The sequence below is a fragment of the Symphalangus syndactylus genome, chromosome 10 (genome assembly GCF_028878055.3).
Source record: "Symphalangus syndactylus isolate Jambi chromosome 10, NHGRI_mSymSyn1-v2.1_pri, whole genome shotgun sequence".
Lineage (NCBI taxonomy): Eukaryota > Metazoa > Chordata > Mammalia > Primates > Hylobatidae > Symphalangus > Symphalangus syndactylus.
Window position 1 is genome coordinate 118338165 of NC_072432.2, and position 25648 is coordinate 118363812.

At 41.3% G+C, this 25648-nt stretch overlaps 1 protein-coding gene and 1 non-coding gene across 2 annotated transcripts in view; both read left to right on the forward strand.

The window, feature by feature from the left end:
* Window positions 1–25648, forward strand: part of DOCK5 (dedicator of cytokinesis 5) — a 232513-nt gene that overhangs the window by 118180 nt on the left and 88685 nt on the right. The window contains exons 12-18 of the mRNA XM_055295734.2: window positions 3434–3576; window positions 7505–7630; window positions 14062–14186; window positions 16674–16772; window positions 18069–18141; window positions 20933–21036; window positions 22014–22197. Of these exons, the coding sequence (XP_055151709.2) occupies window positions 3434–3576; window positions 7505–7630; window positions 14062–14186; window positions 16674–16772; window positions 18069–18141; window positions 20933–21036; window positions 22014–22197 (854 nt within the window). The remainder of the gene's footprint in view (window positions 1–3433; window positions 3577–7504; window positions 7631–14061; window positions 14187–16673; window positions 16773–18068; window positions 18142–20932; window positions 21037–22013; window positions 22198–25648) is intronic.
* Window positions 4440–4555, forward strand: LOC129492476 (U5 spliceosomal RNA). Its single transcript, XR_008660903.1, has one exon. It is a non-coding gene; the product is annotated as a U5 spliceosomal RNA (small nuclear RNA).

Here is a 25648-nt window from a genome sequence, read left to right on the forward strand (position 1 = left end):
GGCATCATCTCAGCTCACTTGCAGCTGCCACTGCAGACAAGTAGAACAAACTGAGAATTCCACAAACCAGCCAGAATCATATGTTTGAGTTAATATATCATTTTTTACAAATGATATCACAAATTAGTGGAGAAAGATACATTATGCAAAAAAAAAATTTTGGAGAAAGTTAGCCATTTAAGATCCCTAAGTTAGATTCCAGTCTCACAACTTATGCCAGTGTAAATTTTAGATCATTAAGCATACAATTGTAAGAGCTAGAATCTTAAAATATTAACAGGAAAATAGAAGTTTTATATGGTAGTAATGAGAAGGAGGCCATTTTAAAGATTCAGACAAAAAAATAAAAATTGATAGATTTAACCACCCAAAAATTATAAAGAACTTATACATATAAAAAAAAATACAGTCTTTGCAGTGTGTATGAGAAAGGATGAGTATTTGTAATATATAAAGAATTAGTAGAAATTAATAAGGACGTGAAGGGAATACACACACACACAGAAATGGTGTACATTTATTGAGGATGAGTGAAATGCAGATTGAAACATCAAGGTTTAGTTTTTATCTTAACCACACTTTAGTGTTTGGGTAGATACAAGGAGACATACATTACTTATAGAGAATATGAATTGTTACAATGCATTAAAAGCCTTAAAATTTAGATATTTCAAAAAATTTACTCCATTATTAACAGTGACTATTTCTGTTGATGTAACTGTTGGTGATTTTGCTCCTGTTTTTGTTTTCCTGTTGTCTGTTTTTTATACAAAAAATATGTATTATATGTAATATATAAAATATAAAAATTTTAATCTTTCAATGTTAAGTCCACACCTTTGGACCAGTTTCTAAACATAATAGTGCAAATAGCCCATGCTAAGTAATACTTGTCTCTTTTATCCAGAGGCTGCTATGAATTATTTTTTAAAATATGGCTATTGCACTCCATCCTGGGTGACAGAGCCATACCCTGTCTCAGATAAAATAAAATATGAAGTAAAAATAGATAAAATAAAATAATTAAAAAATAAAATGCACTTACCTTGTATGCTACCACCTATATATTGACCTTCCAAGACGAGACAAATATTTTATGTAGCACAGTGCTAAAGTTACGTGATAACTTTCATCTCCGTGAATGCTGCTCTTGTTTTGTGAATAATATAAAACACTGTATGCACATACCTATATAAATATGTATTGTATAATATATAAATATGTTTAAGTATATTTAATAAACATGTTGAATTTACGGCCAGGCGCAGCGGCTTAACGCCTGTAATCCCAGCACTTTGGGAGGCCGAGGCGGGCAGATCACGAGGTCAGGAGATCGAGACCACGGTGAAACCCTGTCTCTACTAAAAATACAAAAAATTAGCTGGGCACAGTGGCGGGCGCCTGTAGTCCCAGCTACTCGGGAGGCTGAGGCAGGAGAATGGCATGAACCTGGAAGGTGGAGCTTGCAGTGAGCCAAGATCATGCCACTTCACTCCAGCCTGGGCAACAGAGTGAGACTCTGTCTCAAAAAAAAAAAAAAAAAAAAGATTATTAATGGAGCTGAAACATTCCTATTGCCTAGTGATGTTATAGCTGTTTTAACATCTCAGCACAACTCTGTTTAAATATGTTTAAAGACACAAATAGCACTGTGTTGCAATTGCCTGCAGTATTCAGTACAGTAGCATGCTGGACAGGTTTATAGTCTAGGAGCAATAGGCTATACCATACAGCGTAGGTGTGTAGTAGTCCATATATTCCGGGTTTGTGTAAGTGCACTCTATGTTATCTACACAATGACAAGAGAGCCTAGTGACATGTTTCTCAGAAAGTATCCCTACCAGTTCTCCTGCCTCAGCCTCCCGAGTAGCTGAGATTACAGGTGCATGCCATTACACCCAGCTAATTTTTCTATTTTTAGTAGAGACAGGGTTTCACCATGTTGGTCAGGCTTGTGTCAAACTCCTGACCTCAGGTGATCCACCTGCCTTGGCCTCCCAAAGTGCTGGGATTACAGGTGTGAGCCATCATGCCTGGCCAGCTCCATTATAATCTTATGGGACCACGGTCATCTATGCAGTCTGTCATTGACTGAAACATTGTTAGGAATATGACTGTATATTGAATAAATATAAATATACATATAATACTTAATAAATATAAATGTTGTACCATATATATTGTAGTACTATGAATGTGTTATATTTGTATTTAAGATTATATGTACATAATAGGAGTGGCCTTCATGGATATGAAACGTGTCTGAAACAGCCATCTGTTTATTTGCTGGTGGTGATGTGCCTCCTGCTTAATTTCTGAACCAGCTTTCCTCCAGCAACCATATCACAGTACTTAGTCCTGAGATTGTCCCCACTGTATAATCCACGCTTTGAGTCCCTGACGAACCCTGCCTTAATTTCATTACTGCTCACTGTGCAACCAACAGCTGCAGTGAAGTATTTACGATGTAGACTGCAGCCTCTGGCATTGAATGCCTAAGATTTATGGCAAGCGCTGCCATAACTTACTTCAAAAACTTTACAGTGTTTTCCAGTAGGAGAGTGTTGTATGGGTATTCTACAAGTCCATTTAGAGAGAGTCATTTGTAAAAAACAGGAACTCAAGACTATAGCAATCCCATTTGCCAGTCACATATTGCAGTGTGTTTTATTGTCAGGGTACAGGGATCCCTGCGGAGAAAGCTGGCCTACATGCAGTGGACAGAGGAGACAGGAGACTATTGTACTGCCCCAGGCCAATGTGCAGTTGCTGATAGTGCTTCTGCCTTCAGTAGAATGGGGGCTGTGTTTGGTTCTTTGATCACCCTTTACGAGCTGCGGCCTGATAAGGTCACTCAAATGGAGCTTGTTTGGCAGCACCCATGCCAAGATCTAGCTTGTCACCACATGGAAATCTGAGAACATCTACCAGACACCAGGCATATACACTGTGCTCATACATAGGGGGTTGACACTAGACAGGAGCCTTAACAGGCATGTGATCCCAGCCCATCTCTTACAGATGGAGAAACTGAGGCCCAAAGGGAGCCTCTTGCAGAGCTCACTATCAAGCAGAAGTAGACCTGGGGGCTCCTGCCCCTTCCGTGGGTGCTCTGTCTTCAATTCTATTGCAGCAGCCTCTTCTGCCTCTGAAAGAGCATGGAGCGTTGCCTCTGATTTTAATTGCTAACCGTTGGTCACCAGTTTTGTGTACCCTTGGGTTTTTTTCCTCCCTCTTCGTCTCGTCATTTCCAAGGTGAATTTAGTATTTAAGATAGACACAAAATGGAAAAATAAAGGAAAGATAGAAAGATAGGGGTACTTAGTGTTGATATCTCCAGATTATCCCCATACGACTCACCATTATCTGAGGTTGTGCTGCAGAGACTTCCTTTCTCCCCCTCCCACCTTACCTCTTATTTCTCTTTCCCAAGAATTGCGATGGAAACCTACATCCGCCAGAGACAGCTCATCATGTCGCCTTTGATAACATCACACGTGATTGGGGAGAATGAGCCACTCACTTCAGTCTTGAATAAAGTGATTGCAGCAAAGGAAGTGAATCACAAAGGGCAAGGTACAGTCCAGTGCCAGAGCTGGGAGGGACTCTGCTGAGGGTGGGGGACATTCACAGCTGGGTCCTTGGACTCCTGCCCTTTATTATCTTTCTCTGATACAAAACAGCCTCTGCTGGGGACCGTCCCCCTCAGCTTCCTACCACAGGCTTTTAATACTGAACTGCATTGAGATGTACCCAGCAGTGATTTGATCACAGTTGTGTTTTGTAAATTCTGTGGAACAAATTTTTATCCCATGAGTCTTTACTCTTTATTCATTCATTTATTTATTTATTTTTTGAGACTGTCTCATGTTGTCACCCAGGCTGGAGTGCAATTGCATGGTCTTGGCTCACTGCAGCCTCCACTTCCTGGGCTCAAGCAATCCTCCTACCTCAGCCTCCCAAGTAGCTGGGACTACAGACATGCACCACCATGCTCAGCTAATTTTTAAATTTTTTGTAGAGATGGGGTCTCACTATATTGCCCAGGCTGATCTTAACTTCTGGCCTCAAGTGATCCTCCCACCTTGGCCTCCCAAATCCCTGGAACTATAGGCATGAGCCACCACCCCTGGCCTCCACATTTTTGTCTACCCTTCGTTCCCAATGCTGACCCTAGATAATAATTATGCTCTATTCTGAATAAGTTTATCCCATCACATTTTTTAAAATTGAGAGGAAGGAAACCAAAGTAATACAGATGAATATGTATTAATATAAAATAATGTAAAAATTTTAGTTTTTAGTATCTCCATATCATGTTCTGTTGATAGAGTTTTAACTAAGAGAAGTTCTGCTTATTGAAATTGCATTTTGAATCAAATAAGGAAAAGACTCAAATACCAAGATGGTGACCATATTTGTATAATTTCAAAGATTGAATGCTTTGATTTTCCTTAATATTTTATAAATCTTTCCTTTAGTTACTAAAGATTTCCATGGAGAGGAACCACTCTGAGCTTTAACCAACTTTTTAAGGCCTTGTGTTTGCAGAGCTTATAAAATTAGTTTAAAAAAAGGAAGCAGCATTGTTGTCTGGGGTAATACCCCGGGGTTTGTTGTCCCATGCCAAGAAAATTAAGGACATGGATACACACAAAGAGTGAGTTAAGGAGTGGAGGTTTAATAGGCAAAAGAAAGAAAAAGGAGAATAGCTTCTTATTCTCTCTTGTGAGAGACAGGGCCTCCCAAATATTATAGGCAGGCTTGAGGAGCTGGTGTCTGATTTATGTAGGGCCCACAGATTGGTTGCACTAGATGTGACATTTACATAGCATGCAGGGAAGACTGGTCACTCCACCCTAATCTTACACAAATGGGCTTTCCACCTGGCTGGTGTCGTGTTGTCTGCTTCTTACTGTACACGTGGCTGGCAAAGAGAAAGGAAGATGGAGCCACCATGTTGGACATGCCTAGCTCCAGGTAGCCTTTTCCTATTGGCACAACTGCTGGCATTCACCCGTGCAAGCTTCCAGCTTGCTTGTCTATGTCTGCAGCTCGATTTTACAGGCTGCTCTTTGTTGGAAAAGAAAATGATTTGGGGACTGCTTTTCATTAAAAGGAAAACCTTGCTGAGGATTTCCTTACCCTCACTATCTGCCTACATAATTTCTTAACTCCTATATCAAAAATATGTAGAGACTGGGCCGGGGGCAGTGGCTCACGCCTGTAGTCCCAGCACTTTGGGAGGCCGAGGTGGGTGGATCACAAGGTCAGGAGTTTGAGACCCTCCTGGACAACATGGTAAAACCCCGTCTCTACTAAAAGTACAAAAATTAGCTGGGTATGGTGGTGCGTGCCTGTAATCCCAGCTACTCGGGGGGCTGAGGCGGGACAGTCACCTGAACCAGGGAGTCGGAGGTTGCAGTGAGCCGAGATTCTGCCACTGCACTCCGGTATGGCAACAGATTGAGACTCCCTCTAAAAAAAAAAAAAAAATGTAGAGACTGAATTATTCTGTATGTATCAAAAATACAGAGACTGAATGACTTTTTTTTCACTACCCTGTAACTGTCTTCCAAAATGAAAGCAATCAGCACATTATTTTCATAATATTTAGTTTCTTATATATTTGCAATTATCCTGCATAGGAAAGACATGCAAGAAATCAATAAAGAACCTGAAAACAAATAACTAAATATATTTCTGGGTTTTCTGTTTTGTTTTTTTTTTTGTTTTTGAGACAGAGTCTCACTCTGTCACCCAGGCTGGAGTGCAGTGACGCAATCCTAGCTCACTGCAACTTCTGCCTCCTGGGTTCCAGTGATTCTCCAGTCTCAGCCAACCGAGTAGCTGGGATTACAGGCGCCTGTCACCACTCCCGGCTACTTTTTGTATTTTTAGTAGACACGGGATTTTACTATGTTGGCCAGGCTGGTCTTGAACTCCTGACCTTAAGTGATCCTCCGGCCTCAGCCTCCCAAAGTGCTGGGATCACAGGTGTGAGCCACCACATCCTGCCCTATTTCTCTTTTTTTAGAGTTTTTAACTAAATATGATTTCAGTTGGCGTGGAAAACCGTTACACTAAACAGATTACCATGTATGTGTAATTTTTTTTAACAAAACTGAAAAAAAGTCATTTCCATTCTTGCTGCCTAACAACAAAACAAGCACTTTTCATCCTTTTTTCTTTTTTTTTTTTTTTCTAAATACCATACTTCATGCCAAACAAGCACTTTCCAAATGTTTTTATGCTCTTCACAAATATTTTTTATGGCTGCATAATATTCCAGGGTTTAGATTTAAGGAAAGGGAATCCCTTAGATAAACACTTAGGTGCTTTCTAATTTGTCGTTATTACAAATATAAAAACCTCTGCTCTGACTATGTTTATACATGAAGTCTTTTCCGTGTTTAAGACTGTCTCCCTTAGAAAATTCCCAGAAGTTGGATTTCTAGGTCACATGCTGGGAACGAGCCTATACCTGGAGATACACATATTGCCAAATTGCTTGCCATAAATTTCTACCATGTGTGAGTGTTTATATTCCTGCACTCTTGGTTATGTTGCAAACTGATATTTAAAAATCATTAGGGCTGGGCGTGGTGGCTCACGCCTGTAATCCCAACACTTTGGGAGGCTGAAGCAGGTGGATTGCTTGAGGTTAGGAGTTTGAGACCAGCCTGGCCAACATGGTGAAACCCCATCACTACTAAAAAAAAAAATACAATAATTAGCCAGTGTGTTGGTGCACACCTGTAATCCCAGCTACTGGGGAGGCTAAGGCATGAGAATTGCTTGAACTCGGGAGGCAAAAGTTTCAGTGAGCTGAGATGATGCCACCGCATTCCTGTCTGGGCAACAAAGTGAGACTCTGTCTCAAAAAAAAAAAAAAAAAAAAAAAAAGAAAAATGGTTTGTTCTCAGAGGTTTAATAACTATACACTTCTTTTTTCTTTTAATGTTCTGCCTTCTTTTTCTATGTAATTCATTATTGGGAATTTATTGTAATGAAAATACAAGATGGGAAAATAAATTTTCATAAGTAGCAAGAAAATAATCTCAGCATATTCATGTAATTATTGGATTTTTTTCATGATTTGTTATTTCTCTTTTGCCATATATTAAATTGCTATACACTATAGTATTTCATTGTTTCATATATATGATATATATATATATATTTCATATATATATATATATCTTTTTTACCAGTGGGATCACAGATGGTTGTAGCTTTACCATATATTCTGGTATCTGGTAGGGCCTATCTTTACCCTTTTTTTCCCCCAAAGTTAGCATCTGTTCACATCTCCATCAAATTCTCAAAGAGGTCCTGTTGTGATTTTAACGGAAGTGTCATTAAAATTATAAGTCAACTGGGGGAGAATTTACATCTTTATAGTAAGGTTGTGACTGTAAACTCAAATGTTCTTCTCACCAGTTATGCGTGTGTTTTATAGATCATACAAAGAACTAAATGTTTATCTTTTATTTCTTTTAAGGACTTTGGGTATCCTTGAAGCTCTTGCCCGGTGACCTCACACAGGTTCAGAAGAATTTTTCACACTTGGTTGATAGATCAACAGCGATAGCCCGGAAGATGGGCTTTCCTGAAATCATACTGCCAGGTAAGCACTTTGCATGGCTCACCTGTTTGCTTCCTCCTGTACAGCGATTATTTCTTATTGGACGGTGGAGGCAACTCGGATCCAGAAGACTTGGTTATTTACATTCATTGGTGCTGAGACACCTGGGACACAAACAGAGACACCTGCAATACTCAAACGTTTAGGTGCTTTCTAATTTGTCATTATTATGAATATGAAAACCTCTGCTCTGACTATCTTTATGCATGAAGTCTTTTCCATGTTTAAGACTGTCTCCCCTAGAAGATTCCCAGAAGTTGGATATATAGTATGCAAGCATAGTACACTGATATACAGTGTGCAAGCCCAAGCTAATGCTTTTAAACATGACTCAGATTTTCTTACTCCGTCTTTTACACAGACTCTCTCAAATAGCACAGGGTGCTCTGTTCAGGAGACCAATTGGCCTCATTTGTGTGTCCCTTTCTGTTATGACGTCCCCAGCATGTGGGCGCCTTGCTCTCTCCATTCTCTGAAGCTCCAAAAGTGCCCTGGCTCTCCCTGTTCTTGTTGTGACGAGAATGTCAGCATTTTCCTGTTTTATCTTCTTTCTAGTGATCTGCATATGTGTGTGTTCTCTCGAATTCGCTGACTTCACCCATTCAATTTTAATCTCCATACTAAGAAAAGGGAATCAGTCCCTCGAATTTTATACATATTGCTATAAACTAATTGATATTAATGGAAATTCTAGAAAAACAACCATGCCTTGGCCAGGCAGGGTGGCTCACGCCTGTAATCCCAGCACTTTGGGAGGCCGAGGTGGGCGGATCATGAGGTCAAGAGATCAAGACCATCCTGACAAAGATGGTGAAACCCCGTCTCTACTAAAAATACAAAAAATTAGCTGGGCGTGGTGGCACGTGCCTGTAGTCCCAGCTACTCGGGAGGCTGAGGCAGGAGAATCGCTCGAAACTGGAAGGTGGAGGTTGCAGTGAGCTGAGATCACGCTGCTGCACTCCAGCCTGGGAAATGAGTGAAACTCCGTCTCAAAAAAGAAAAAAGAAAAACAACCATACCATGTTAGAAAAATTCTAGAAAACCAACTTATCTGTTGCACAAAAATTCAGGTTATTTTAGGCCAGGCATGGTGGCTCACGTCTGTAATCCCAGCACTTTGGGAGGCTGAGGCAGGCAGATCACATGAGGTCAGGACTTCGAGTCCAGCCTGGCCAAACATGATGAAACCCTATCTCTATCAAAAATACAAAAATTAGCTGGGCGTGGTGGCACGCGCCTGTAGTCCCAGCTACTCAGGAGGCTGAGGCAGATGAATAGCTTGAGCCCGAGAGGCAGAGGTTTCAGTGAGCTATGATCGCACCACTGCACCCCAGCCTGGGCAACAGAGCAAGACTCTGCCTCACAAAAAAAAAATTAGGTTATTTTAAAATAACACAAAATCTTATTTCTCCTTTGAGAAATTAAGGGGCAGTGATAACTTGTTGCTGCCCACATTGTCTACATGTAGTGGGTCTTAAATGAATATTTGTGGAATGAATGAATAAAAAAGTTCTAAAATGGAGATCACTCTTTTTTTCTTTTTCTCATAAAAGAAGATAGTTTTTTGCTTATTTTGTCCATTACATAGCTATTTTACCCTGATATACATTCATCAACATTCTGGGAAAATGTTTTGTCTTCTTGTTAAGGAAAAAAAAAATTAGTAGTAATATTCTCTACCTGAAGGTTGTTTTACTGCTACAACAAGACATAAATCTGAAAAAATAAAGTAGAGAAGTTTATTCTTTGATCAAGGTAACAGCAGAGTTGGCTTCTCCTGAGGCCTTTGAATAAGGTGAGTTTACCTTTTAAATCTGGCTTGTAAAAGAACATTGTTTTTTTTTTTTGTTTCTTTTTTTTAAGTCAATAGGATTGGTTCATAGGATGCCAAGGGCTACACTGGTTTTAAAATTCATCTGGAATACGGCCAGGCGAGATGGCTCACATCTGTAATCCCAGCACTTTGGGAAGCTGAGGTGGGTGGATCACTTGAGGTCAGGAGTTCAAGACCAGCCTGGCCAACATGGTGAAGCCCCATCTCTATTCAAAATACAAAAACTAGCCGGGCGAGTTGACATGCACCTGTAGTCCCAGTTACTCGGGAGGCTGAGGTAGGAGAATTGCTTGGACCTGGGAGGCGGTGGTTGCAGTGAGCTGAGATTGCACCACTGTGCTCCAGCCTCGCGACAGAGCAAGACTCTGTCTCAAAAAAAAAAAAAAAAAAAATTAGCTGGGAGTGGTGGTGCATGCCTGTAATCCCAGCTACTTGAAAGGCTGAAGCGGGAGCATCACTTGAACCTGGGAGGCAGAGTTTGTAATGAGGTGAGATCACGCCGCTGCACTCCAGCCTGGGCAACAGAGTAAGACTCCATCTCAAAAAAGAAAAAAAAAATCATCTAGAACAATGGTTTCCAGTGCTAGTCTGTGGATCAGCTAATCAAGATCTCCTTGAAGATCTCTTTGAAAATACAGATTCCCAGATTTCTAGAGACCAATTCAGAGCTCCCAAGGTGATCTGGTGGTGAGTCAGGTCTGAGAAATTCAGGTCTAGACCCAACTCCCTGGGCTCAGAACTCCTTCCTGTTGTCCCGTCACCACGTGAACTGGTTCCAGTTGCCTCCTAAACTCTTCCCTGTACCCCCTTGCCCTCTAGCAAGGAGCTTTGACTCTCTGTCTTCAGCATCACAGGAGTGATTCTGTCCACTCTCTTTCTCTGTTCTCACCTCTGCCAGCCCCACTCCAGCCTCTCAAGAGTAGCTGTCATGAGAGTCACCCATGATCATGGTATTGCTACATCTGATGGGTGTTTTCTAGCCTAGTGATCAGCTCTGACCTCTCAGCAGCATCTGACATTGTTGAAATATTTCCTTCCCTTCTCATTCGTGACCCCTCACTTTTCTCTGTTTCTCCATTTCCCTGGGGCCTCTGCTAGAACCCCTTTGCCGCCTTCTTATATTCTGCTTCGCCTCTAAATGTTGAAGTTCTTTGTTATTTGGTCCTGAGACCCTGTATGAGTATGCTTGGGCTGCCAGAGCAAAATACCACGGACCAGGTGGCGTCAACGTTTATTTTCTCACAACAAGGGACAGGAGACTGGAAGTTCAACATCAAGGTGACAGCAGGGATGGCTTCTCATGAGGCCTCTCTCCTTGGCTTGCAGACGGCCGTCTTCTCCCTGTGTCTTCACTTAGTTGTCCCTCTGTGCATGTCTGTGTCTTAATCTCTTCATATGAGGACACCAGTCATATTGGATTAGGGCCCACCTATATGACCTCATTTTACCTTACTTACTCTTTTAAAGGCCCTATCTCCAAGTACAGTCATATTCTGCGTTACTAGGGGTTATGGCTTCAGCATGTGAATTTGAGGAGGACACAGTTCAGTGCAGAACAGCCCTCTTTCTGTCTCACCTGTATTTTCTCCCTAGGGGTATCATCCACTCACTTGGCTTTCATCTGCCTGTCACCTTCAAATCTGTAGCTCCAGCACTGAGACCTCTTTAATGAACTGTAGGACCGTATATCCAGCTATTTCCTGCCTCAGGACTCCCCTCTTTTTTTTTTTTTTTTTTGAGACAAGGTCTTGCTCTGTAGCCCAGGCAGGAGTACAGTTGTGTGATCATAGCTCACTGTAAGCCTCGATCTCCTAGGCTCAAGCAGTTCTCCCATCTCAGCCTCCTGGGTAGCCAGGACTACAAGCATGAGCCACCACATCTGGCTAATTTATATGTTTTTTGTTTTCTTTTTATAGAGATCAAGTTTCATTATGTTGCCCAGGCGAGTCTTGAACTCCTGGGCTCAAGCAATCCTCCTGCCTCTGCTTCCCAAAGTGCTGAGATTACAGGCATGAGCCACAACACCCAGCCCCTCCTTGCTTTAATTGGCTAATTCTTACTCAGCCTCCCCATTTGAACCTCATAATTCTGTGCATCTAGGCCTGAGGCACCTCTCTTGTGTTTTATCTAAGAAAATATCACCTCCATCCATCCATTCGTCCATCCATCCATCCACCCACCCACCTACCCATTTGTCATCCATCCACCCAACCCATCCATCTACCCATCCAACCGTCCACCTATCCAACCATGTGTCTGTCCATCCATCCATCCACCTACCCAACCTCTATCCACCCATCCATCCCTCCACCCACCCACCCATCCATCCATCCACCTATCCATCCACTGCACAAGCAAGAAGCCAGAAAGTCACGCTTGATATCTCCCTTTCCTTTGCAACTCACATAAATTAGTAGATAAGGCCTGTCAGCATTACTTTTGAAAGGACTCTTAAGTCTCTCTCTCCCTTCTCTCCATCTCCATTGCCACTACCCAAGTTGGAGCTACGATGGCCTCTTCCCTGGACAACTGCCATAGCTTCCTACCTGGTTTTCATGTTTCTGCTCTTTCTTCGCTCATTTTCTCTTCTCCTTACTGCATCCTGAATGTTCTATGCCATAAGTACACCTGATCTCATCCCGCTCCTCCCTCACTGAAAATATCTTACTGACTTTCATTTATGTTGAGGGTAAATATGAAAATTCTTAATTTGCCCACTGGCCTCAGGGGGATCTGGCTTATTTCTGTCTCTATAGCCTCGTCTCACACCAGACACCCACTCACTGTGAGGATGTCAGTCAGGTTGTCTTCTACCTCTGGGCCTTTGCACAGGCCACTCTCCCCGACTGTGCTAACAGCTGACAGGAAAGATTCCCATACCCTGCAGACGAGGTCAGGACCTGGTATTGTGCATTCACAGAGCCTGGCATGTTCCTCCATTGCTAATGGTGGGTTTACTTGTGCAGATTATTTGACTGGTGCTTCTGTCCGGCACTAGACTGTAATCTGAGTTGGGGCAAGGCTGGTGAGTGGCTTACCATCACCACCCCGACACCCAGCACGTACCTGCTGCAGAGTAGGAGCTCAAGCACTTTTTAAAATCAATATTACCTCCATCATGTGATTATACCATAATTTAGTCAACTAATTCCCTGTGCTTGGAAATTGAGACTGTTTCCATGTTTCCACTTTTATAAACACCACAATGAATATCCTTACAGATAAATTATTGCCCACATTTTTAATACTTTGAGACAAATATTACCAGTGGAATTGCTGTATTAAGACTTTTGACACATTTTCAATTTCTCCATTGACAAAGAGTGTGTCAAGTAAGATTTCAAACTGTGCTGTGTGAATAAGCCCCTTTTTCTTCATCCTCAGCAAGTGTAAGCAGTATCTTATTTTTTTTTCCAGTTGAGGAAATGATGAAAATGATCAGTGCTCTAAATATGCACTCCTGTTTTCTTATAGTGTTAAGAGGTTTTGTTTTTTACATTGGGAGGCAGTTTAATATAGTGCAGGTGTTGGAATCATTTTTTCAATACTTTTTTCATCTAGGAGTTTAATATACTTCACATTTATTCCAAGTTTCTTTTATGTACCTCAATAACATTTAATATTTTTCTTCAATATGTGGGCCATACATTTATTAATTAAATTTTTTTTTGCTGGGTAACAAAAAAAAGAGCAGCAGAAAGCATTTTTTCATTGATAAAATCAAGTAAACTGATTTAAAGAAATATAAAGTACTCTAGGCTGGGCATGGTGGCTCACACCTGTAATCCCAGCACTTTGGGGGGATGTGGGGGGCTGAAGTGGGCAGATTGCTTGAGTCCAGGAGTTCGAGACCAGTCTGGGCAACGTAGTGAGACCCCTTCTCTACAAAAAATACAAATCATTAGCCAGGCGTGGTGATGTGTGCTTGTAATTCCAGCTACTTGGGAGGCTGAGGTGAGAGAATCACTTGAGCCCAAGAGGCCAGTGTTGCAGTGAGCTGAGATTGCACCACCATACTCCAGCCTGGGCAACAGAGCAAGATCATGTATCAAAAAAGAAAAGAAAAACATACTCTGTAGGCTTTCAGAAAGAGTGTCTACCTCATCAGGTTGTTCTGCAGATTAACAAGTTAGTCTATAATTGATTACATTAATACATATAAGACATTTTGACCAGTGCCTGGCACAGCTTATAATAAGCACTCAATAGACAATTGCCTTCACTATTATCAGATGTATTCAAAATATCACACTCTCCATGGCACTATTGAAAAACCATCTGCCACTGTAACCTAACAATATATAATATGTTTTTATTATTAGATAGAAATTTTTAATAGAGAAAGAATTACTACTTAATTTTCTATAAAACTACAGTGCAAAGACATCTTGGTATGCATGGAAAGGTAAAATGAGATAAGCTGAAGACAGCAAATGCGTATGAAAGCCTTTTGTCGGATGAGTAGTTCAGTATAAAACCAGAGCATTTCATACTGTCTTTATCTTTTATGTCATATGACGTTCTGAAACTTAGAATGACTTCTCTCAGCAACACTCACAGCATGCTTGTCGTGTTGCAGGAGATGTTCGGAATGACATTTATGTCACCCTGATCCATGGCGAGTTTGACAAAGGGAAGAAGAAGACGCCAAAGAATGTGGAGGTGACCATGTCTGTGCATGATGAGGAGGGCAAGCTCTTGGAGGTGCGTGGCGTGGCCCAGAAATCCTGCTACTATCACATCCATCTTTACAATCACCGTAGAATTTTGGCCGTATTTTAATTCTTTTTCGCATCAGGATGGGTTTGGTTTTTCCTGAGAAAAGAAATATAAAGCCTGTTAAATTTGTGATTAGCAGTGAGCAGTTTCACTAAGGAAGCTATCTAGACTCTTCTAGACTCTTATTTTTATATTTCTCCTGTGCTAAGAAATAGCTCCAGCCACTAATGATTTTATGTGTAAGCTTCCAATGCAGGTGTTATTTATCGTTTTCAACTTATTTAGCCACTACCAAGCTTGATCAGTTCCTCTCAGGCTTGAGCTAAGTGGCCTGGGTGCTCGAATAGCATCAGAAAGCGTGTTTCCTTCCCTGAGTGAGCAGAACCAAAGGAGATGTGCTCATCAGAGACTGAAACTGGAAGAGCCCTTGGGTAGGCATCCGCTACCACTGCTCTTTAGTTTTTTTGTTTTTTAGTTTTTTTGTTTTTTGTTTGTTTGTTTGTTTGTTTTTTTGAGACGGAGTCTCGCTCTGTCGCCCAGGCTGGAGTGCAGTGGCGCGATCTCCACTCGCTGCAAGCTCCACCTCCTGGGTTCACCCCATTCTCCAGCCTTAGCCTCCCAAGTAGCTGGGACTACAGGTGCCTGCCACCACGCCCAGCTAATTTTTTTGTATTTTTAGTAGAGACGGGGTTTCACCATGTTAGCCAGGATAGTCTCGATCTCCTGACCTCGTGATCCACCCACCTCGGCCTCCCAAAGTGCTGGGATTACAGGTGTGAGCCACCGCGCCTGGCCTGCTCTTTAGTTTTAATGAACAGGAAACTGTAAGAAACTTTAAAAGGATGAGTTATTTTCTCTGGGAAACATGGGAGTTAGTGGCAGAGCTGGGAGGGTATCCAAGTATCCTGAATTCCAGTCCAGAGTTCCTCCAGCTCTGGCAGCTTTTCTTTTCTTTTGTTTTCTTCTTTCTTCTTGGGCTTTTTTTTTTTTTTTTTTTTGATGGAGTCTTGCACTGTCACCCAGGCTGGAGTGCAGTGGCACAATCTCTGCCTGCTGCAACCTCTGCCTCCCAGGTTCAAGCAATTCTCCTGCCTCAGCCTCCCAAGTAGCTGAGATTGCAGGTGCCTGCCACCATGCTCTACTGAGTTTTTTATATTTTTAGTAGAGACGGGGTTTCACTATGTTAGCCAGGCTGGTCTCGAACTCCTGACCTCGTGATCTGCCCGCCTCAGCCTCCCAAAGTGCTGGGATTACAGGCATGAGCCACCATGTGTAGCCTGCTTTGCTTTGCTTTACTTTCCTCTTTCTTTTCTTTTTTTTTTCTTTCTTTCCTCTCCCTTCCCTTCTCTCCTCTCCACTCCCCTCCCCCACTTCCCCTCCCCTCCCCCACTTCCCCTCCCCTCCCCCACTTCCCCTCCCCTCCCTTCTCCTCCCCTTCCCCCTCCCCTTCCCCCTTCCCTTCTTCTATTTTCCTTTCTATTTTCTTTCCTTCTTTTTTTTTTTTTAAATTAAGACAAGATCTAACACGGGTATCTGCCAGCTTTCTACCCACATAAAGAAGTGAGTCCCGACTCTGACATCAAAGAGGATAGGCAGGAGGTGGTCACAGGAGGCTGCATGGCCTCTACTGAACTCTACCTCTTCTCATATGAGCTATAGTTACCTGTTTTGGTAACCAAGAACCAAGCTCTTGATTGACTTGACTCAGCGAGTGTCCTGTTGCATAGTTGTTTGAGGCTACAATGAAATACAATTTCATCACTTGCCATGGATGTTATAATGTATTAAGGAAGCAGATAGCTAGGCAGTTTACTAAGTCAAGTCGTATTCTGCATGAGAGGGAGAAACTGAATGCTATGAGCCACTGTATGAGAGTGCTTTATTTGTGCTGTTGATAAGAGCACATGAGCTCATTTCAAGTAGACACCTTCTCCTGGTTAGTCATTTTGTTTGATAGTGCCCCACCAAGGCCTGGTTCTACTGAGCTCAGTGGTTCATGACCAGGAAAAGATGCAGCCCTGAGTTGAGTGAATATACAGTGCCAATACCCTAAGTCCCTAAAACAGAATGTAGGCCAGGAAAGAGAAATGCTTTTCTGCAAACACCGGCACGTCTGCATTTGTCACCTAACTTCTCGTCATTGTCATGTTCCCTGAGAGAGAAAAGAGGAAAGAATCAGAGGAGAATGCGGGCCTGGGGAGGGAAGAGAAAATACAAGTTACAGGAAAGAAGAATATTTAGGCGGTGCTGGGTTCCTTAGCTGCTACCAAATTGATATTATAGACCCTTGAATAAAGTGGTAGAAATTCAGTCTTCTCTGTTCTTCATCCCCCAAACTTAATCAGCCGATCAGTGCCAGTGTAGGGCATGTGTGGACATGTTTGGGGATGAGGGGCTTGTGCATAGTATATGGGGTCCTCTTACTTTTCTAAACAAAATTATTCCCTTGTAATTTTTTCCTTCCATCCAAAGAAAGCAATTCACCCTGGTGCTGGATATGAAGGCATTTCAGAATACAAATCAGTAGTCTATTACCAAGTCAAGCAGCCCTGTTGGTATGAGACTGTCAAGGTGAGAATGAGTCACTTGTAACCCCCATTATCTGTTAAACCTCAGTTAGATTACTATCTTCTGTTTACCCCCAAATTATTCCTACTTTATTTTGAAATTTTTAGATAAGTTGCCTATGGTGTGCGATAAGAAATGAATTGGTAATTATAACTCTGTATTAAGAGCATTTATCATTAAGAAACTCAGTGATGTATGGGAATTTGAATAGCAAAGCTTGTGGTTGACGTGATGGATATAATAGACTGCCAAGATGGTACAAAACCAAACAGAAATTTTCACACTGTGCAAACAGTTTCCTAACATTTTTTTCTTCTTGGCCTCTCACCAAGTGTTCTGGGCCTCTTTTCAACTTCAATATGTGTATTACACATTCCAAAGTGCTTTTCAGATCAGTCATCTCCTTTGAGCCCCACAAAGGCTCTGCAACTAGAACAAGCAGGTGTTGTAACGCTGTCTTTCTGATTAGGTACTGAGGTTCAAAGTTCAGTGACTTCCCAGGATCCTAGAGCTGACCGGTATCAGGGCCCAAACTAGAGTCCACTTCTTCTGAATCCCAGGCTCCATCAGCTCTTTCTGGTTGTCGAAGTCACACGAGTTCTTCATAGAAAAAAAAAATTTTTTTAATTGCATTCATATATCTCAATTTAGAATTAAGCATTTTCAACAGTTTTCTATAGTTCATATGTTTAGAATGATGCTGTTGATGCAAATTTATATTGTGCTTTTTAAAACTACTTAATGCATATAAATTCTTCAGATATGTATTTTAGATGCTTGCATAAGGTTCCAAAGTATAATCATGCCATGATTTAACTGCACACCACAAATCTCTGCTCATTTGAGTGCCCCAAGACTCTGTTTCTTCTCTCCCCTCTAAGTATGTAAGCAGCAGAAAGCTGCTTTATGAGCCCTAATTATTACCTTTCCCCCTCTTTATGGAATAATTAGGTCTTATAGATCCAATTATTACTATATTTATACACATCTTGCAGTCTGAAAGGTCCTGTGTAGACCTCAAAGTACCAGTATTTCCCCTCTGAAGTATTACTGTTTCTTACTTCAGAAAATGCTAGAAATTCACAGTATCTCTATGCTCAGAATCTATGATAAACAGCAAATCTGAGATTCTTTTGATTTGAAAATAGCTCAGTCTCCTTTGAATGAAACCTATACCAAATCTCACTCTCTAGTAATTTGTGCTGTGGAAAGTATAAAATTGAGCCTAATTCCATGAAATAAACCATGCATGCAAAGTACTGTGTGTCTGTAAACTATTAATTTCTTACTATGACACAGGTATCCATTGCTATAGAAGAAGTCACACGCTGTCATATAAGATTTACCTTCCGACACAGGTCATCTCAGGAAAGTAAGTATTAAGAGGTCTATAACATATTTCCACTTAAAAAAAATTGCTCTGGCTTGACAGCCCTCTTGTGAAGCTGGAGAACAAGATCTTTGGAAACGAGACTTGGCAACTGTATTTTGTAACTCACTGGTGCTAAGGAAATCAGCATCTTGAATTTTGCTGGGTGTGCAAGGTCTGTGTTATCACTCGATGTTAGGATTTCCTCAAAATGTGTTTTGTGAACACTAATATTCTCAAAGACAGCAGTCTTCAATCTTTGGTACCAGAGACTGGTTTTGTGAAAGCCAATTTTTCCAAGGACCAGGGGTGGGGGATGGTTTCAGGGTAATTCACGCACGTTACATTTATTGTTTTCTTTATTCTTATTACATTGTAATATATAATGAAATAATTATACAACTCACCATAATGTAGAATCAGTGGGAGCCCTGAGCTTGTTTTCCTGCAACTAGACAGTTCAGATCATCAGGCATTAGATTTGCACAAGGAATGTGCAACCTAGATCCCTTGCATGCACAGGTCACAATAGGGTTCGGCTCCTGTGAGAATCTAACACTGCTGCTGATCCAACAGGAGGCAGAGCGCAGGTGGTAATACGAGCAGTGGGGAGCAGCTGTAAAGACAGATGAAGCTTTGCTTGCTCCTCTGCCGCTTACCTCTTGCTGTGTAGACCTGTTCCTAACAGGCCACACACTGGTATGGGTTTATGGCCCGGGGTTTGAGGTCCCCTGCTCGAAGATGCTACCAGATGCTCTATAACAAAAAGTGTTGTATTTCACAATCAAATAGGTATAGGAAAGGATATATATACATTGTATCTCCCTCCTAGACATTCACAATGCATGTTGCCATGTTGCAGTAGCAAGGAAACTCTTTAGTCACTTGTCTCCCCAAATTATCATTTTTCTCATGAAAAAACTTTCAAGTCTTAGGTCACAGTTCTTGAAATGGCTGCACTAAAGTGTAAGCAGAGAAGAAAATTGATTGTTTTAAGATTGATCACAAAATTTCTGGAATCGTCTTATTCTCATTTAGCACTGCATAAAAATGTAACCTCTCCTTCCAAAAATGCATGTGTTGAACACCATCTACACAACAGGCTGCAGGCGAGGCCCTGGTCTATGACAGCCAGCTGGACACTCCCACACAGAGTCTTTGTGGTCTGGTTAGGAAGATGAACAAAAAAGTGGGTGGTTATGTACAGAATAGTGTGATATGTATATTACAAGGGGCAAAGACTTGTAGTGGATGCGTAGCACAGCACCTTACCCAGTCTGGGGGATTTATGCATATGACTTCCTACATCTTAGCTGAGACTTGAAGGTGAGTGGAAATTAGCCCAGTGAAGGGTGATGAGAGAAAGGTGTTTGGAGAACCAAAATGAGCTCAGTATGGCTAAAGAAGGACCAGTGGAGCAATAATAGTATCAGGTTGAATCGTGTGAAATTGGCATTTTTTAGGTCTAAATGGCCAAATATCAGCCATTTCATATGGTTCTGCATAATAACTAACAATTATCAATTAACAATTAACAAAGATCAAGTTTGTATGAAGTATTATGTGAAGCTATATTTGTACATGGTCCTGTTTAGTATCCACATTAATATAATAATGTACATTCTACTTTTATCTACATTTATACACAAAGAAGCTAAGGCACGGAGAGGTTAGGTACTTGGCTGTGGGTCACAAGGCTAGCATATGACCAGGCTGGGTTAGCACCCAGGCAATCTGATTCTAGCTGGGCTGGAGCCAGATCATGAAGGCTGAAGATGTTTTTCAACCATGTTAAGGAGGTGCAATTCAAGGGTGGTTTCTGGTTTTGAGGTTTGGGGAGGGGTTGGTCCATGTTCATAACAGCTTTACCTGTGGTACTCCAACACTAGAATAGCCTAAATCCCCATCAGTAGGAGAATGGATAAACAAATTGAGGTATGATCATAATGGATGACTACTCCACCTGTGTGGGGACCCAAGACTCACAGCAGACCACAGAGCCATGCCTATGATAGAAACAGGCAACAGGTTACCCCGCTCAGAGCCACTGAAGCAGGGGACCCAGTGAGTTCAGAGACTGGCCCTGAAGACCAAGAGAGAGGCGCTCTGCCTCCTCATGAAGCCGCACCCTCCTCCCAGCTGCCACAGGGCATACGAATCTTCTTTCCTGGCACTGGAGCTGGTATTCTGGGGAGGAAGGGGGAAGAAACCTTGGGCAGCACCATAAACCCTAGAGTAGAATAAATATCTTGCAGAGCCTGTTTTAGAGCAACATAAATTGAGATCTCTCATTCAAGTGTTTTGAAGCAGGGTGGTTGACATGATTGGATTGGACTTTGGAAACCTCATTCCAACACAGAGAATGTGTTTGGTGGGAGAGCCTAGAGACAGAGAGATGTGCTGGGAAGGTCTTGTAGAAATAAAGAGAAGAGGTGAGGGTGACCTGAAGTCAGGAAGGGACAGCAAGATGGAGAGAGAAGAGACAGGCTCCAGAGCTATTTAGGACATGGAGTTGACATGGGTGGAGTTGGTGTCAACACCCACATTTCAGATTTGGATGACTGGGCAGATGCTAGTCTCATTTATTAGGGGATGTAGGAAGAGGAGAGCATACTTGGGGGTGCCAGGCAGTTTCATTGGCACATGGTACATGGCTTATTGCAATTTGCTCAATTGTGCTTATTAGAATATGGTTGAATGCCACACCCCCAAGCAAAATGTGAAATCATGTGTCATAGCCATCGCCTCCTGGTGTCTTTCTGCACTGCTCAGACATGTCTTTCTGCTTTTTCAGCCAGAGATAAATCAGAGCGAGCATTTGGGGTGGCCTTCGTGAAGCTGATGAACCCAGATGGCACCACTCTGCAGGATGGGAGGCACGATCTGGTGGTTTATAAGGTGGTGCTAACAGAAAATGGCTGAGAAAAATACTTCCTTTCAAATGGGCATTTAAGGCTCCATTCACGTTTATTTGTACAAACATCAGAAACCTTTCTAGAGCTTTCTGTACTTGCCCATTAAAATCTAGAAACCCAGAGGGCTCTGGGCCCTCCCGCTTTGTGGTTTCCCACCTCCTTTCTGGAGAGAGTGAGTTGCCTTATTACTGAGTCTTCTAAGGAGGCTCTCACCTTCTCCTGTGAATGGTGTTCCCTAGCAGTGAATGGTAAGGGGTCGGCCTCTCATGATCTGCTCTTTGCATCATCCTGCATGGCATGTGGACAGGTGCACTGTTGGGCTTCAGTAGCGTGTGGTGGATGTGGTTTTCCTATCACCACGAGCCACATACCATTTCTGTGCTCTGGGGCCTTATATCCTTCCCTGAGAGTTTTGTCTTTGTTCTTCTCTTCCAACTGGTGCTAAGCTCCCACTTCTACTGAGATTTTAGAGTATAAAGTAGATTCTGGAAGATCTCATTTATCCAACAATATCTGGGGATCTCCCCACAATTGGCTGCTCTTTTGAGATGCCTCTACCTGATGAATATTTTTCTTAAAATCTTAGTTTATGAATCATTTTGGAAGGGATGGCAAGCTGTTTCTTCTTCCATCAACCCAATAAAGTATAATTGTCCCCATTTAGAGACTAAAGAAAATGAAATTTAACCTTATTCTGCAATATATTTATTTACTCTAACAGAGACTAGGATATTCTGGTTTCTAGTTCACAATTTACTCTGTTTCCATTCAATCATGAAATTATTTCTGGGCTCAATGTTTGCGGAAAGATATCATAGTATCTCAGATTTGGAAGGGATCTTCAGGATAATTTGATAAAGCCACACTTCTCATGCTGAAAATGCATGATAGAAATTGTTTGTATTTGCATATAAGAGATGTTGGCCGTCGTTGGGTGTTCCTAACATGCTTCCTTTTTAGGGTGACAACAAAAAAATGGAAGATGCTAAATTCTACCTGACCCTGCCTGGGACCAAGATGGAGATGGAAGAAAAAGAGCTTCAAGCATCCAAAAACCTGGTCACCTTCACCCCAAGCAAGGATAGCACTAAAGACAGCTTTCAGATTGCCACCCTCATTTGCTCCACAAAGCTCACCCAGAACGGTAGGAGTGGTGAATACATTGACACAAACAAGCTTCTTGCTCAGCCTTCCTGGGCTCCTTGGTTAGGCTCACAGGGCTGGACCATATGGGGCTGGGTCTTATTAGGTAGGATGTTGGCCAGTTGGATTCTGCTCTCTGCTTTTCAAGTGGTATTCCGGGTAGTGCTGATCACATTGCACAGCTTCTTCTGAAGTTTCATTGTCCACTTGAGAGCAGGATGAAAAACATTTTAGTATTTAATATCATAAAACCTATAAATGCATTTATTAACAGCAACTGTGAAATTCAAAAGCCATATGTTCCCTGATAGTGCATTCTGTGTAGTATGTGCAGGAAGAGATGTTGGTAATAAGGGGAGGAGCTTGGCAAAGAAATATAATCAGTCTCCTGTCCAAACAGGTATGGCAGGGCTTCCTGTTTGAGTTCCGTCTTTCCCTCGTATATTCTCCTCTTTCCCATTTTTTTCCAAGCAGTCAGGGATTTTCCGTAAATTCAGCTGAACAGTTCAAAGAGGGCTTCATTTGGTTTTTCCTTCAAATCTCTGATATCAATTTTAACCTCTCTTGTGTAGATTATGACATTTGATAGCCAATATCAACTTAAGTAATGTGTAAGGAGCCCTACTGGATGCAGTAAACCAAGAATGAGCTGCCTAGGGGACTTGTGCTAGAAATTCTGTCTTCCATATGCTGTGTAGACACTGGTACCTTTGGCCTTGTAGACAGTTTGAGTGAGGTACAGGCAAGAGCTCTGTCTTAAGGGGTGCCAAGATAGACAAAACAGTGTAATTATAGGGGAAACCCAGGGATCAGATCCTTGATCTTTAGAAGGGCTCAGTATTGTTTGTTTCGACAAATCGTGGTTGACAAAAAAATAAGGATTGTATTTCAACTTGGACAAGTAGCTAGACTCCACAGAGTGAAGTTTAGGGCTAATCCATATGTGCAAGTAAAAGCATCCTCACCGAAAATGAAGCCAGAAACATAGAAGACGTGACAAAACTGTCAGCAATATACCCCTTGTTGTGGACAAAGTGAATCTATTAACAATAAGCTGCTGGTAGGTTAATGGGTACATTTATGGGAGATAATTTAGAAGGCCTATCAAGGATTTTAAATGTCTTCAGACCCTTTGAGCCTGTGATTTGATTCCTGGAAGTTGAACTTAAGTAAACAATGAGAGATGTACACGAAGATTTATGTACAAGGATGTTGTTTCCCTGTTATTTGGAACAGGGAAATACTGGAAACAACCCGAATGTCTGATAGTCGGGGTCAGTTTAACCACATTTTATAATGTAATTAAGTGATGAAATATTTGCAGCTGCTAAATATGGTATTTCAAAACATAGTGAAGGACACGATGAACTTTTTAACACTATATACAATATGATCCCAGTTTTATTTAAGTATATGTGAGCAATCTGCAGGCAGATTGCCCGGCTTCAAATCCCAGCTCTGCCACTTACTAGCTGTTTCATCTTGGGTAAGTGACTTGATATCGCTGTGAATTGGTTTCCTTGTCTTTAAAATGGGAGCAATAATGGTATCTATTTCAAAGAATGCAGCAAATTAAAATACGTAAAAACAAAATAACATTTGATCTATATAATGAACACTATAATGTCAGCTATCACAATCATCATCACTATTTATACACAGAAAACGACGAATAGGACTAACACAAAGTTTGATAATTCTTGTTTTCTTTATTCTTTTTGGTATTTCCCAAATTTTTAACTATGAAATGTCAAAATGTTATTTTTTAAACTAGGTATGGTAGTATACTATATAAAGCATTAATGTTCTTTTAAAACTATCAAGGGATATTTGAGAGGGATAACACTTATTGAAAATCTAGTAGATTATCCTTTCTGGACTACAGATCAAAGAAGAATAAAGAAAACAAGAATAAAAGTTTGTGAAATTAATAATGAAAAGCAAAAGGAATTTCTGTTAGAGGTAACCATATTGTTACATTGTTTATCTCCCTGTCAAAAACGTAGGGTTTCCTGACAACTTGCAGTTCTCAATGTAGACCCTTCGTTTGCTGATATATCTACTTCACCCCATCTTCTGAATGTTCTTAACTAGCCTGTACTGTCCTGATATGGTAGCCCCCAGACACATGTAGCTTGTAAAATTTAAATTAATTAAAATTGGAGGGTGGGGAGATTGGGGAGAAGTTGGACAAAAGGTACAAAAGTTCAATTAGACAAGAGGGATAAGTTCAAGAGATCTGTCATATATCCTCGTGGCTACAGTTAATAGTATAGTGTATACTTAAGAATTAAGAGTAGATTTTAAGTGTTCTCACCACCAAAAAATAAGTAAGGTAATGTGCATGTTAATTACCTTGATTTACCCTTCTGCCGTGTGTGTGTGTGTATCAAAACATCATGTTGTACACTGCAAATACATACAATTTTTATTTGTTAATTAAATTTTATTAATAAAAATAAATTATAAATCAGTCCGCTAGTTGCCCTAGTCGCATTTCAAGCATTCTGGTCTTCTGCAGCTGGTGACTTTTGCATTGGGCAGATGGATATACATTTTCATCATCACAAAATGTTCCTTTGGATGACACTGTATGCCTTATTTTTTGTCATCCTTATTCCTGATGTTTTGATTTAAAAAAAAAAAGACAAACTCATCATAGAACATACAAAAAAAGTCAGAAGTAATATCTTATTACAAAGAAGGTTTAAAAAGGCAAACCTCGTCTGAATCAGAGAGGAGTGACCTGCCATCCAAACAGACCGAGAGCAGGGAGAAGGAACAGGGTACGGAGAGGGAAAGATGGAGACTTGGCAAAGGCATCACGAGCATCAGGGAAAATGGGGTATTCCAGGGACAAGTGATTGCACATTATTCATGCATTTGCTTTCTTCTGACTTGATGGAAATTAGAAAGAATGAATTTGATTTAATAAAAAGCTGAAGAACATTAATAAGCCATCAGCTAACTGTGTGAGGGCGTCGACTGAGTAGAGAGGGTAGCAGTGTTCTCACTGAGAGGGTGAGCAAAGGCATTCCTCCTTCGCCTGAGGAGAGTTATTCAGACTCAAAAGGTTAAAAGCCACTGGAGTTTTAACAAACAGATCTTGGAGACTCTTTTTTGTTTACTTGATTTGTATTTTAGAAACTAAAACAGACCAATTTGTGTGGGATCATTGGTTTCTGGGCCCAGTGGAAGGTAAGAATAGATTTGTTTTCCAGGAAAAAGAGAGGAATGTGCAGGCCCCCAGAGATGCGTGGCCTTGGGTCAGGAGTTTCATACTCAAGTCAGTCATTGCACCCTCCAGCATCAACTTTGCCATGATCATCTCCAGCTTATTGATCAGAAAATTGAGTTTTAAAGTGGCAAAAAATCTTTATTAAGCTCCTAAGTGGTGGACTTGGATTTTGAAAGCAGCTCTTTGTAGCTCCAAACAGTTTATAGTTTATCGT